At 36.1% G+C, this 16132-nt stretch overlaps 1 protein-coding gene across 1 annotated transcript in view; it reads right to left on the minus strand.

The window, feature by feature from the left end:
* PRIM2 (DNA primase subunit 2) overlaps positions 1-16132 on the minus strand; it is a 95411-nt gene that overhangs the window by 61937 nt on the left and 17342 nt on the right. Inside the window, exons 5-6 of the mRNA XM_027888653.1 lie at positions 9193-9288; positions 8195-8332 (exon numbers count right to left, since the gene is read on the minus strand). Of these exons, the coding sequence (XP_027744454.1) occupies positions 8195-8332; positions 9193-9288 (234 nt within the window). The remainder of the gene's footprint in view (positions 1-8194; positions 8333-9192; positions 9289-16132) is intronic.

Genomic DNA, 16132 nt, shown 5'->3' on the forward strand with positions numbered 1-16132 from the left:
TTAACTATTCCAGCTTATATTTTCAGCCTAATTAAATCATGTTTCTAATATTTCAGGAAGACAGACTCCAGAGATTTTAGTGACAGCCTGTACAGACTGTCCAGAAGACAACAAGGTTTGGTTTTGTTCTAAAAATTCTGCACAACTATAGTGCCTCTCAAACATACCCTGCCTTTCTATATCCAGGAAAAATTACGCTGACAAATAATCTTCATTTACAAGAACTTCAAAAAAGGTCCACTTCCTCTCTAGTATAAATATGCAAAATAACAATTAATTGCAGAAGAATTACATTAAGAGATGAAATTTTCTTTGGGAAATTGTAGTGAAATGGAAAGTCATACAATGAGACCACCCAGAAATCAGCTGTAGCAACAGTGACAGTGACCAGCATTTCTAAAATTCTCACTTCATCTATATTTAGAAGTTTGAAAATAAATATTCAGTAGGTTCAAAAGCATACTGCTACAGTTTTTCTGAAAAGAGTTCAAAACACTTGAAGTGTGTAATCAGTAAAACTAGTGGGTTTTTTTTAATTAGTCTTACAGTAGAATTTCTTTGAAACACATCTTGGCAAAGGCATTTGAGATGAAACTTGCATAATTTACTTACACTTGCTGCTTAAAGAAGTGCTCCAACCTCTAAAAAGATTCTATACGTTAAGATTCTATCAGTCTATCACCTGATGTGACTATGAGGTGTTCAATTTATTTCATGTCTGACTTTGAGGTACTGACAATCATTTCCCATTTTTCCTTCTGATTGAAAAAAGAATTTAAGATAGTCCTTCCCCAAAGGTCAACTGATCTTCATCATTAATAGGGATGGCAAAAATATGTTACTGTTACACATGCAACGTTCATTCCCTGGCTTAGGATATCCTAGCAGTTTACTCAGGAAAATAGTCACTCTCCATATTTCATTAAAAAATGTATGAGGAAAAAAATCATGTAATTGAAGAGCTAGTCATAACAATTTTTAGTGCTTCGACCCATTTCTTCTTGCCTGCTCCATAAACTTGCTAAGCCAGAACACAGGTGATGAGATCAACTGCAGATAGATACTGCTACAGCTATCACATTGGCTGTGGGTCACAGAAGCCAGTAAGAAAATAATCAGGAGAAAATGCAAATTTGTAACACAGTATCATCCCAAGAAACAGACTTTTATTTACTTACCAACCGCATAGGCCATTACAGCTCTTTCTCACTGGCTGTAGTGCATCATTCCCCAATTACTGTTACCAGTATATTAATAAATTACATTAAACAGGAGCCAAATTAACTGAGACAAGTTTCCAGGTTATCACATCTACCACACAACATAGAAATCAAATTGTACTCGCAACTGATATATTCTATTCCAATGTTTTTCCCCAAACTGCGGGGACATCTTTACAGCTAAGCAAGCTTTTCACATCCTTCAAATACTGCAAATCCTGCTTTGTTACCTTGACTATCGTGAAATACCTACATAGATTTGAAGATCAAAGTATTTCCATACAAATCAAACCAGACAGGAGTATGCAGAGACCACGGCAATTGTTTCATGATGCAAATTTAGTACTTAACAAAGTCTTATACTCTGTAGCGGGTGCAAAAAGCCAAGTGAAGGAACAGGAGGACAAAATACTGAATACAGTTCAATTTCATTTAACCTCCAAGTATTATTTATAATTAATCTATGTTGTCAATCTATGTGGTCTCTAGAAGGAACACATGTACTTCAATTAAGCATATATTTCAGAAAACAGCCAGTAATGGGACAATTAAGGGGCCATGGCAAAAAAATAAAAAAGCCCACCAAGAAAAGCCCAGCGAGCTTCTTCATCTTGAAGGTTACAGTTCCACATACAGGCTTCAGTTTTCTCTGACACACACACTCTTAAAGTAATTTCCCTTAATATCACTTCTCCCACTCAAAGTATCACCATTTTATTCAGTATTGTGCCGTAAATAACAGCACATTATTTGTGCCGTAAACAACGACCTTATAATATCTCAGAAAAGCAAGACCAGCTGCTTCTCTGCAAAACTTTCACTGCAAACTTTCACCTGAGAGATTCAGAGGACAAAGTCACTGTAATCACGTTTTATCTTACACTGCCAAAGTTATTACCTTACTAACCTTGTATGTGCATATTATAAAAATCATCCATTTATGTTACAGTGAATTACTTTAAGTTAACACTGGGAACATAACACCTGAAATGAATATCAAGTGACGAGACCATCATCAATCATACTTTCTCAACATTAATGCCACTACACAAACCCTTCTGCTTCATTGCTTGAAAATGTTTTAGGTGTTTTAGGACGACAATGTTTTGCAGATGGTCCTATACTGATACTTCTCTTAAATTAACAGGTTCTTTGAACATATAGCATAAATCAACTGAAATTGTATATTTGACTAATATTTAATTTCAAAAGATAAATCATTACAAATGTTAGTAAAGCAACATACTTGAGCAAACATTTCTCATTATTTAAAAGATTACATGCCAAATCAGGAAAGCAATAAAAAAAAAAAAAATACAAAAATTAGAAAACACCATGAGGTCTTCTTTTTGCACCAAGTCCTCCAAACCCAACAATTTGATTTGTAGACATTTTATCAGATTACACAAGATCATATTTCAAGGTAAAAAGAGCAGAAATTAAATTAGGGAAAAATACATTCCACCAAGACTGTATGTATTAACATTGGAATCAATTTCTTAAAGTACCACTTTGTGCTATTTCTAGTTTATATTTTAATTTGCAGATCGTTAGTTCCTATATGATGTTCTGACAAAGTGTTTTCACAGTAGTTTTTGCAGTAGAGTTATAATTCAAAGACCAGCCAAGTTATTACTTCAATTGCTAGGCATAAGATGGTGAAAAAAGAGGCAGGATTTAAATACAAGTATGATAAATCTACTGAAAAACCATCATTAGACTATGAATGGAAAGTTATGTTCTCATGAATAATTACATTTCCTGAACCGTAATGTTCATTACAATGAAATGACATGATGATTCAATCTAGTTGATGCAAACACTGATGGAGGCATCCCAGTCAGAGTCAGGTTTTTCAGTACCTAGGATCCCCACCTCTTGAATTCATCCAAGAGCTGTTTCAGAGAAGGAGCCCAGGAAACACAGAAGCTAATACGACTCTGTGAGCTGGAACCAGTGCTGAACTTCCTGCCCTCCATATCCAATCTCAACAGATCTACAAGCCTTGTGACTAAAAATTAAAAGAACAGCCATAGTTAACCCACCACAGCCTAAGGGCCAAACTTCCACCCAGCTACTGATACAGACAGGGAGATGGCTTATCAATTACCACTGCAAGAAAACAGAACTCAGCTGGGGAAAATTAATGTAATTTACTGTTAATTAAAACAGACTCAGGAGCAGAGACAAATGTTAAGACAATGCCTTGGCTCCCCTCTCCCTTAAGCCAAACTGTATTCCTTCACCCCAGACTCCCACACCTTCCACCCAGGGCAGCTCAGGGGGCAGACAGGACAGCAGGGGTAGCTGTGGTCGGTCTGGAACAGCGTCTCTCCACAGCTCCTTCCTGCTGACATATTTCCCCTGCTGTGGCATGGGCTTTCTCCCATGGGATGTAGTCTTTCAGGAAAACAAGAATCCTTAAAAATGGGTTCCCCACAAGAACTCTCCATTGCCCCAGTGTGGGTTCCTCCTGGGTGGTATGGACACCTGCTCCAGTGTCATGAGAGCATCTCACTCCTTTTGGTTGCCTCCTCCTCTCTCTGTCAGGTGTTTTGCCTTTTCTTACACTCACTGTCCCCAAGGTGTCCTCCCCCGGCTGTTGGCTCAGCTGTGCCCTGCGGTGGGTGGGTCAGAGCCAGCTGGAACTGTGTTTCCAGCACAAGGGCATCCCTGGCCTCTCCCCCCAGAGCTACCCTGCAGTCCCTGCTGCTGGGCCACTGGCACCCAGTCCACAGGTTTAAAACTACTAGTGTTTTATCTAATAATAAAAAGAGCATTTTATAGGCTAAACCTAAAATCATAACCCCATGTGAAAGATTTTCTGATCAATCACATAGGAAGATGATTTGTAGCAAACACTAAGGAGTACTAAACAGTACTATGAGAAAAGCAGATCAAAAAACCCTAAAAGCATCCTCAGAAATGACATTACTTCAGGGGATCAGACAGCACAGGGAAGCTCACACCAAATGCTGTAATAGTTGGGGCAGCTGGGAGGTGCTGCCCACCCCTACACCCCCTGTGGTTACCCAGACAGGGCAGGAACTGTGGAGGCAAACGCTGTCCAACACAAACTCCAGTTCAAACGTGTCAGATAACTGCCAATGTAATATTAAGTCATTTTCTCAATTATTTCAGGACACTGTTGATAAAGGTCAGTTGCAGATAATGATTTGTCAGCTCCTTCCATCCCCTCCCCTTTTTGTCCCACTTCAGATTTTTCCAGAGCAATCCCAATTCATACAGTACTGAGTAGAGCATAGCTCTCATATGGGCCTGCTGGCCTGAGTCTTTACAGTAAGGTGAATTTTCTGATTAAAAAAAACAAAACAAAACAAAACAAAAAACCAAATAAACAAAACCCCTACTTTCCTCAAATATGAGATCCATATTTTTGTATCTTAGCATAAACACAGTGAAACCAACCCTCATGAATAAAACACAAAGCAAACTTACGAAACAATTGCAGAGCTAACATTACAGCTTACATGCTGTTACAGAAAATGTTTAAGGTTTCCTACAGTTTAATCATCATTAATGGCACAGGGAAATTATTTACTATCAAATGGGTCAGAGAATACAGAAAGGTCTTCGCAGTATTGATTTTACACATAACATTAACCTCTTCAGTTGCACTCGCAATTGCCAAGAAGGCTTAACTAATATTAACTCCCCCTGTTATTGAGCCTCAAGGAATAGCCACAGCCAGGATGTCAAACTTATTTTTAAAGGATAAACCAAAACATCTCAGTGCTTCATGGGGTTGACTAGTAAGTGATTAAAGCGTAACTGACTGAACTGAATTTCTGCCAGTATCAACAAAAAACTTTTTTAAAAGGTCAGTCCTATGAATTATTTACTGTTCTCTCAAAGCTGTGTCAACACATCAATTTACTCTCATTCTATTTCTCCTTTACAACCCTGACTAGAATCATTCTGTAGCATGCAGGATGGTGACACAAGTCTGCAATGTATTGAGCAGTGTAACAAGGCTAGGCAACCACCCAAATTATTCAATGCTTTTGAGAGCTAGGAAGAGCAACTTTAGCACAAGCACAGTCCCATAAAGTGCACAGCTTCAGAGCACCTTGGAAAAGACAGGGCAGGCCTTCATCATAAAATCACTCTGTATAGGCATAACTCCTTCCAAAAACCTGAGCATGTGACTGCTTGGAGTAGCACCAAATAAGCTCCAGGAGGCAAAGCAGGCATCAAGTACTAATAATCAGTATTACTATATTATTATAACTGCAAAACTACCCATACAAGAAAACTACACTGCTTTAACCTTGAAGAACTGAAGCACTAATGAAAGCTGTAAGAAAGATTCCTCAAAACTACATATTTAAAAGACCCTCTTTCCACTGTCTATAATCAAGGTATTTTGTCCCTTAGAAGCTTACAACAGACTGCGAGAAGTACTGGGCAAAGTCAAACTACCCCATAGAAGATACAAGTATGTAACATAATTTTATGACCCTGTGAAGATACAAACCCCTTCTTTAGAAACAGCATTCAAGCTTAATTTGGATTATCAGACTATTAAGACGTTTAATTCTCAAATTCTAATAAAAAAAGGGTTGTCCATTAGAAAGTGCTGAAAACAAAGTGTAAATAGTTGGATGCTGCAAACCCACTAAAACATACTCTCAAAGAAAACACAAGTAATGCTTACCAAAGAGGTTGCTATCCAATAAATTCATTAAAAGACAAATTAAATAACAAACCCAGTGATGATGCTTAATGCTCTATTACTTCTTAATTAAGTTTGACCATGATGCACAACCTCTGTGCAAAGTCATGAAGACCTCTATACTACCAGGCTGCCTGAAGTGAAGCACGTTTCTCCTGACTCATTTCTCCTCTGCAGCAGACACACACAGCACTAATTTCCTACCAAGTACAGGTGAACCAGCTGTACTTGCAGAACTTAGGCTTAGATCAAATACTATTTCAACAACTACTTTTCACGAATGATACTGGAATTGTGCTACTGTGTCATAACTTCTGTTGAAATGTGCCTCTTCAGTCCAGATATGGCTGAGGAAAATCATTAGAGATTATCCTCCGAATTTGTATGTTGCAGAATAGCAACCATTACCGTCTTCAGATCTGAAGAAGATTCCTTACATGCAATGCTTTATTTAAAAGTGTATTCTTACAGTTTCACTGAAGTGTAATTGATGTTTATAGTTTTGTTCTACTGGAAACTACAGTAAGTATCCAGCTACCAACCATCAAACTTAAGTTATGCCTCTGCTGTAACAGAGTAACATTAGATTGACCTCTGTAAAACACGATGGAATTTTGGCCTTCATTTCCAAAAGACTCCAATTAATAGTACTCCTAGCATCTGGCTAAAAATAGCTGAAACAGTTTATTAAACACAGTTTCTCACATTAAACTAGTGATCAAACCCCCCTAAACTTCAATCAAAAGCTCTGGAAAAGAACACTAATATTTTTTATTCCTTATTCAGAAAATATGGTCAACTACAATTAACAAAGCTTATGCAATGAAACAAAAAATTAATGCAAACCTGAAATACTGCAATAACTTAAAACACAGCAGTTCTGTAGAAGATAATTTTCCTAGCTCCTGAGAGTTCAAGTTTCTAAGCCATGACTACAAAGCATAACATAAAGAAGTTCTATATGTAGTGTGTGTATATATATATATATGAAGTATCTATATTTACTACAAAACAGCTATTTGCTTTAACAAAGTAATCTGGGTTAAATGAATAATATGTAAGATAATGTGTGTGTTCCTATGTAAGACAGTGCATGTCTTCATAAGGAAAAGTTGCAGATTTCTGCTCAGACTGAAAAGTCAGGAAGCCTACTCATTGCAGTTCCTACTGTTTTTCAGACTTCTCAGCTAATTACTCAATAGGCAAATTCCAGAAGTACACAAAGGTTCTCAAAAGTATTTTAAATACATGCACACAGCCTGTGTACTTAACTACACTTCTACAGAAACATGGTTTTTAAATCCTACACAAATGTTATCAGCTTTCAGCAAGAACATTATGCATCAAATGAAATACAGATATCTCTAGTTGCAGTAGTATTAAAGAGTTCTAATGAAAATGTTCGCATAAGAGTATCACAATTTCACTGCACATTAAAGAATTCCACAGACTCTAGTTATATTCAAAATTAAGAAGATCCCAGTATGCTAATTTTCTAATTTGTTAAAGGAATGCATTTTTACTTCACACTGTTTGTTTATTGAACGTTCATGGTTAACCTTGACATGAATGTGACACAGCAATACAAGGCTTTGAAAACATATTTAAAAAGCAATCTAAACTGCTTTCATGTTATTCCATGCTGCATTTTCTTGGACTAAAATTCTGTGCATCAGACATGGTCACCAACTTTTAAACCCTGCCAAGAGTCTCATATTGTAAAACTGGAAATTCCTGTATCGATCACCGAATTACTAACAGAAGAACATTCATATAAAGTAGTTGCCATAGATGTCCTAACTAGATGTGATACGTCAAATATTCATACAACAAAGACTTTACTTTTGACCGACATGTTCTGACTTATCCTCATTTCAGTTCTTACTAACAAAAGAAAGAGAAAAATAAAAAAACCTATTTTACTTGTTCCAACAAAAACCTGTTGCAAAATGTTGTGGGAGACGAGAGGTGAGTAGAAAAAACAGTTGTGTGCATAGGTCTAACATTTTGAATGAAAGGTCACATTACTCTCTCCATGAAAAACAATTTTAAAATCCTCTAGCAGAAATTTCTTTACAATGCGCATCATATGCTAAATTCCATTTAAAATTTATGAACACTCAGCTTATAATGAACTTTTTTAGTGCTGTCAGTACTTTTGATAGCGTTTTTGGTATTCTACAGATGGAAGCAGATAAATTTAAAAGTCAAAAAAAGCTGCTACCTAAGAGTGTCATTAAACAATGCAACGAAAGTTGTAAAAATCAGACTGACTTACCGCTAATGCTTTAGATAATTTTGTTCTATAGTTATTCAAAACAATTGCATCAATCTCCTTAAATGGTACGTATGCAAAGCCATCTTTAATAAACACTCTTCTGGTTCTAAAAAGATCCACGGCGTCCACAAGTCCAACCTGAGAAAGAAGAAAACCACACATTTTGGAACAGCAAAATAATGCAGTAACAGTGTTTACAGCCCTGAGATTCAAGGTGGACCAGTAAAGCTTTAAGTCATTCTCTGTCTTTTAACACTATCTCCAGACAAAATGCAAAGATTGTGAAATTACATGCTGACTTAGGAATAGCTGATCGTTATTTTGGTGGGAAAATATTGTTTGCTTAAGGAAAGTCATGCAACTCATCAAAATAAGATACTTCAAAGTTCCTATCTACAATTATTAACTCATTTACGTAGCTTTACACTGCTTACTGATTTGATATTTGGAAATGGACTTCTGTGGGTCTTCTGTTTCAGATGTGTTGAAATATTTGATTCATGTAAACTACATTTAAGAGGTCTTGCTAACAGATCTGGAACCCAAGCAACTTCACTCCAAAGAATCAGTGGGCTACATTAGAAACGCCTTTCCTCTCCCCTTGCTCTCTCACAAAATGAATTCCTGATTAATACAATCAGACCAAACACAGTTCCATCAACAGATGTTTGGGAATGTCTCCATCCTGAACTGTCCTTCAGCCAGGCAAATTAAGTCATTTGTCTGGGAAACATTAAAACTTAAGGCCACTTTTGTGTCAAAAGCAAGGGATAGCAGAAGAGGACAGAAGACATTCATAGAAGTTTAAAGCTCCCTTCATTTTTCCAGTCCTTCCCCCTACCCTTATACCCACACGAAGCAGAGAAACTCTCATTAGTCTCAGTTAATTTAGATAATTGGATTAACTGTTAGAATTGGGAAAACTTAAAATTAGTAACTGCACATTTAACAGAGGGAGAATGAATGCAGATTTGAGAAACTTAGCAATTTCTACTTACCTTATAGAACATTTGTTCTTTCACTTTAGGGAGACTAAGGCCAGGAGTTGATGCACACAGATCATTTGTCAGTTCAGTTTTCTCGTCTTCACTAACCTAAAATGAAGAAGTTGTTTCAAAACTGTTGAAATACTTTAGAATAAGACTTTTTTTTAATTAACATGAGCTAAAAGATTGCTTCAGCTGTAAATATATCACCAGTTTAGTTGAAAAGTGAAAAAGAACTACATATTCAGCAAGTGATCACTAATAATTAAATTAAGCAGAAACCAGCAAAACACTAGTGGTCAATAGTGTTAAGCAACTTTCCTTATGAAGCAAAAGGTAAGATTTTAAAATTTAACAATTAAAAATAAGCAATTTTAAAAATTAACAAAAGAATTGTAAAACATACTTTTTAAAAGAAGTCAATCTCTTTAAAATAAAACTCGTGACAATCCTTGCTCATGTCTAAATTAACTATATGCAATAAAACAAAGCAGGATAAATCAATGGCACTTAGTAAGGATTTTGTCAGATTTTTAACAAAAACATCACTTTCAGCTCATCTTTAAATCCCGACTTTTAACAAAATTAGATATAATCTTATATTCATAAATTTAACTTCCTTTTCTTTTAAGTAGTGAGAACAATAGTATATTTATTGTCCTCTAAATGTTAGTGCTTTTCCAGGTAAGTTCACAGGGAAGTTAAGAGCAGCAATGCTCTAATTTAACAACTTGATGTGTTTAACCCAAAGTTTCTATCTTGAAAAATCACAATGTTACACTTCCTAACACAAAAACTTAAATACTGCATATACATTAATACACATCATAGAAAGACAGAATATCCTGAATGGGAAGGGACCCACAAGGGTCAGAGTCCAACTCCTGGCCCTGCACAGGACCATCCCCAACAGCCACACCACATGCCTGAGAGTATCATACAAACACTTCTTGAACTGTGTTACACTTGGTGCTGCGACCACTTCCCTGGGGAACCTGTTCCAATGCTCAACCACTCTCTGGGTGAAGAATCTTTTTATAATATCCAACCTAAACCTCCCTGACACAACTTCAGGCCATTCCCTCGGATCCTATCACTGGTCACCACAGAGAGCAGATCAGTCTCTGCCCCTTCTCTTCTCCTCACAAGAAAGTTGTAGGCTGCATTGAGGTCTCCCCTCAGTCTCCTCTTCTCCAGGCTGAACAGACCAAGTGACCTCAGCTGCTCCTCATACGGCTTCCCCTCAAGGCCCTTCACCTACTTTGAACATTCTCTAATAACCTTGTATCTTTCTTAAATTGTGGTGCCCAAAACTGCATACATTTGCATAATATGTTCTTGATAAAGTATAATGGAAGTAGTCCCTGAGTGAAAGGGATTAAGTGTTAAGAAACACAGAATACCTTCTCAAAACATAAATGGACAGAGATATCATCAAAGCATAACATGTTGTGAGGCACTGCTGTCCATAAACTGCACGTGTGCTCCGTTATCTATGGTGAGGTGATGTCAGGTTGTAGTCAAGGTAGTTTTTAGAGACTACTCAGGAACCAAGTCCAGGCCATCACATGCAGTAGATGCCCAGACTCCAAATGCAAGATAAAAAGGACACTGTCTTTCCTCTCCATGAAAAGAGATGTGCATAAGAGGTTTTCTTCTCTGAATGGGACAGAATATAAAATTTGCTGACCAACAATGATATGCAGTTAAATGGGCATTTGAACCAAATTTTTTTCCTTCTCAACTGAAACAAAACACTTGTCTTGGAATTCATAGGAAGGACCCTTTAAATTCAAACTTGCAGAAGTACCTTAGCAAAAAAAAAGTTAAAAAAAAAAAAAAAAAAAAAAATAATAAATAAAAAAAAAAAAAAAAAAAAAAAAAAAAAAAAAAAAAAAAAAAAAAAGGTGATTTGATCAATGCATATGAAATAGCCAAGGCAGCAATGTCAAGAAAGAAAGCTTATGGTTACCCTGTCTGCATCTTGATGCACTCTCTCGGGAAAACCAGCTTTAAAAAACAAAAACAAAGAAGCCAGCAAGACAGAAGAATGTAACTTTGAAGACAAAGGAAATGCACAGTAGCATTGTGTTTCTGCATTTGAAAATGTAAAGCTCGGGGAAAAACAGCCTGTAAGGAAACCATTTTTCTTCAACAAAGTAGCTGTATCAAAACAATTAAATGAGTTTCTGTAAATGCAACTAGAAAACACTCTCTATAAAATGTTCTCATTAACAATCTACTTCTTGATAGACTTTGAAAAATTCCTGCTTTTCAAACATTACACACTGAAACTATACACAAATTTCACACAGTGCTACTAAAACCCTGCAACTCTCTAAGATGATCTATTTCTTGTCTAAATAAATAGAAATCTAAGTCACCACATCAGGCTGCAAGCATGTCTTTCACCTACTACAGACCAAAGTTTGAATTTTAATTCCAAAATAGTGTCTTCCATTTTTCAAATCCAATGTTTTTATGCTTCCTTACTAGAAATGGCTTAAGACAGCCCAGTCTATCATGTCATTCCAAATCCTCAGTGACAGTGTCTTTAAATAAAAACACTACAACACATTGTAGTTGCATTACAGTTGCATAATTTCTTCTAGGATTTCTAACTGAAAAAAAAAAACACATCAACCCAAGCCAAAGATAGAGTGGGTGTTGGGGTTTTTTTTGCAGAACACTATTAAAACAGTCCAGAGACTGTTTTATAAACAGGCCAGCAAAATTGGGCGGAAAATGAGAATTTGTTCTTCCAAAATCAATCAGATAATTTTCAACAACAAAACCATTTTTTTCAGTACTACACTTAATTTCAAGGGGATTTTATCTTTAAGATACACATAAAAGAGTTATACTGACTCCAAACTTTACAAGTTGTCTAGCTCCTTCCTTATTAGTAATTTGACCAAATCAATCTTGTACAGATGTAGTCACAGTGATTTTAGTTTTTCTTGCATGTCACTAGCAATTTAACATTGTTGGGGTAAAAGTAGTCCTGTTGAAACCTCACGAAAAATAGGTTAATGGGCCATGACTAAAGATTTGCATAAGACTGGGGACAGTGTTCCCAAAAATATAGTTTTATCAAAAATTGTATTTTTTAAACAAACACAAGTTTTAATGCAAAGTATTATTTATAATATAAATAAATAAATAATACTTATAAAGCTGTAAAATAATTCACATCTTACAGCTTCAAGTATCTTACAGGTTAGGAGAAACTTCAGCAGCCCTTCAAAGACTTTGATCCTTGCCTTTTCTCTGAATTCACATCGCCTTGACGTTTTCGGGTAATAGAGAAAGAAGAAATGATATCCCTAGTCCCTAACTAAAGCTGAGAGACAACTCCAGAATGCATTTAAAAATAGAATTTCCTTCCCTAAAGACCGGAACACGAAAAATAACCTTCCATTGGCATTACTGATTTCAGCATATTCACGTAAAATCGATTGAAAATGCAATGCAAAGAAATATGTTCCTCTTAGTCCAAAGTCCGACTCAAGCTTTCAGTCAGGTCATGCCTGTATCTCTACATACAGAGCACCATGAAACATGTATCCCAATTCTTCTTGTTTCACAGAAGTTGGAAAAGATTATTTTTACTGTTGTTTTTATTTTTTAAATTGTTTTAAAAGGAATACTATGGTTTGTATATTTAATAGTTTCATCTCTAAAATGGTACTTGGAAGAACACATTTCAGTAATAATTAAAACCTAGACACAGCTAAACACAGCTTTTAGGATTCTAATCAAGACTAGAAAGATAAACAGGTTGCTTAACATTTGACAGCACTCAGTGATCCCCAACAGATAAAATACTGTGGTGTTCAAAACATTAAAAAACAAAACAACAAAAAAAACAAACCAACCCCCAAAAAAGCACCGAAAACAAAACACAGAACTCTTCATCTGGTAAACATCTGACATTCCACACTGAACTGATCAACTCACCTCATCTCACAGTAAACAATTCACTAGTTTTGCTTCCTTTGTTTGTAGCCGGTTTAGTAAAATGCTGACCACTATGCCAGCCTTTGCTTTGCCTAAGCAAAGAACAACAGGAGAAGGATCTTCCCTTTTCAGTGATAGTGGGTCAGGTAGCATACCTTGAAACAATTCAACACTTCGTTTTAAGTCTCTTAGACTTAAAAAATTTACAAAAATAAAGATAGAAAAAGGGAAGGCATGAGAGGAAGGGAAAGAAGCAAGTAGTCAGGACAAGCTGTATTATTTCTAGTTTTCTTGCTTTCTACGTGCAGTTTATTCAAGGATTTTTAATCACAGAACTGTCCAGGAAACACAAAGACACATAAATTTAGATTAAAATATGAATAATTTAATATGTAAGGCTTGGTTACAGTCAGTGAGGTAGTTCAAAAAGTTCAAAATAAATTTGATATCCCTACTCTGTTTTAATGAAGAGATAAAGATGCATGCACACATTATACTACTATACATGTGCAACTACTCAATTTTGAAGTTTCTAAGTTTCCCAGTCAGGAACAATAACTCCATGCACAAGTCCTTTCCTTTTCTAGGACTCAGCTCCAGGTATTTATGTGCACATGCCACTGGTGTCCTTAGAAAGCAAACTTTATAAAACTTGCTTTTAGTCACAGAGCAGCTGGTACTCCAGTGGCACAACACCCTTCCCTAAAAGAGATGGTGTCAGTCTCTCAATACTGCACCATATTGCAACTTTAAGTATGAAACAATCATTTCCTAATCAATCTTCTCCATTTCCATGCATCATGCTAGAAACTAAACTAGAACCAGAAAAACAAAGTATTAACCTAGATGCCATTAAATTTAAGAATATGTATCTAAAGTGTAATCAGTTAGTTCATGAATAATAGCTTAATTATGAAAGGATATTCATTCCTAGCAATTAAAAGGATGAAGAGCCTTAAACAAAACATTCCAGAGACCCATAAATCTGTCATTCACAAATCTGATGATTATCAATTGCGCTTTGGCCAGGCACAAATGATTAAGAAGAAAACTTTATCTTCCATGGTACTACAACTTTCTATTTTAGCTCAAATTCAGCTTGCTGGCATACCTAAAAATATAAAGGGCAACACTTGGAATTATTATCTACTCTTATCCATCAACTGAAATGGGCTTGTTTGGGCTTTTTTTAAAGTCAGGAATGGGTACAGAAAGGACATTTTTTGACCTTCCTCACACTGCAGCTAATTCATGGTTACCATAATCACTGAGAGAAACTCAGTGATGCAGGTCCACTTTCCTACCTTCATGACAAACATTTCCCTATATCCAGGAAAGGGAAAGCTGAACAAAATAATTACTACAGAACTACTCTTAGAAACATCACCACAGAAATAGTAGAGTCACACATGACTGAAGAGCTAATAGAAGTTCCTTCTGAGAAATACAGCAAGAAGTTTTCTTCCATATAAAAACCATGATGCTCTAAGTCAGATGGAATTTTAAAGAAACTTTTCAACAAATGTTTCTTAGATTCAACCACAGGATTAGCAGGGAAGTGCATTTCAATGTTTGCAGAACATTTTATGAAGCTTACGTCCAAAACAGCACTACTAAATTCTACTTGCAGTGTAATTACATCCTGCACAAACCATCCTCTCAGCTTTTATGATGCTGTAGTAAGGAACAATATAAACATTTCCAAAGTTATCACATACACTGCTTGTAAAGAACAAATTCAGTTTACAAACGTCCTTATCTTCAACCACTACAAAACAACTTAGAACCTTGATTATCCAAAGAATATACCTTCTTCTTGTACAAAATATGGATATCATTCTTAAAAATACATTATTGATTTACCAATTTTCTCTTCCCTTTTTCCCTCAAAGATTGTCTAAAATATTTACAGAAAAAGACAGGAGGACACTTGATGCCACCATCCTGCTTGTCAATACTAAGTTTCTTCCTGGAATCTAAAATTCCCAGATGCTAAGACCTGCTAGTCCATTCGGATCAGGTTAGGACTTGCTATTCTTTCACCCTTTCCAAGCCAGTAGATAAATGGCAGTCAACTATGGCCTGGTCAACTACTGAGTGCTAAAGCACATTGTCACATAAGCAGTGTGGGTCCCCTTCCCACTTCTTCTACCATTAGCTGAAGAACCCGGTGCACAGGATCCTATTTTCCGCTGCGTTTTTGGCACAGCTGCCATTTCAATTTTACTTGAGAAATCTAGAGCTACAGCACAGTATCTCCTCAGGATTCAGACTGTATTCCAAATGTTGCCTGGTTGTTTCCAGCTAGATTAGGAGGAAGATTGTTCTTGTTCATCCTGTCATTTTTACTGCAGTCTTTTTTGCAATTTTTATATCGGAGCACGCAGCTTTTTCGAAGCAGGAAGCGAATGTACTTCAAACCAGAAAGAGCGTGTACAGCAGTTAGTCCAGAAGAATTCAACCTTGCAGTGGACTCTAAAGATTATTGTTAACTCAAAGGATGAACCACACGAGACCATTTGGTAATGATCACAGTGCTCTACTGCACTAAAGAGGGCATAAATAACTGTATAGTTTGTGTTTTAGTTTGACTTTAGTTTCACAAGTCAATTTTAAGCAATAGAAGCTATTTTCTAAGGGTCCATTTAGATTTCTGCAGATAATAAGCATCTGTTTCTAATCAAACTGAGATGATTGCCAAATTAAAACTTTTAATTAGCATTTTGCATCATTTACAAACTCTTGTTCATTAAGTTTATGAAGGTGAAAAGGGACATACTCAGTAGCTACATATTCTTCAATCATATCTATTACTCAATTCCACAGTTTTATAGAACATCACCAATGCCATATGTGCAAATAAATATGTGCAACTAGAATTACTGCAGGAAAACACACCAGCTTTCTCCATGACTAATAAAAAAAGTCATGCTTACAGTTTAAGGATCCATTAGAGAAGGGTAAACACCCCTCTTCATCCATCCTGCCAGTG

The sequence above is a fragment of the Empidonax traillii genome, unplaced genomic scaffold (genome assembly GCF_003031625.1).
Source record: "Empidonax traillii isolate 1590-97213 ecotype Southwest subspecies unplaced genomic scaffold, ASM303162v1 scaffold243:size714344, whole genome shotgun sequence".
In the NCBI taxonomy this organism is placed as follows: Eukaryota; Metazoa; Chordata; class Aves; order Passeriformes; family Tyrannidae; genus Empidonax; species Empidonax traillii.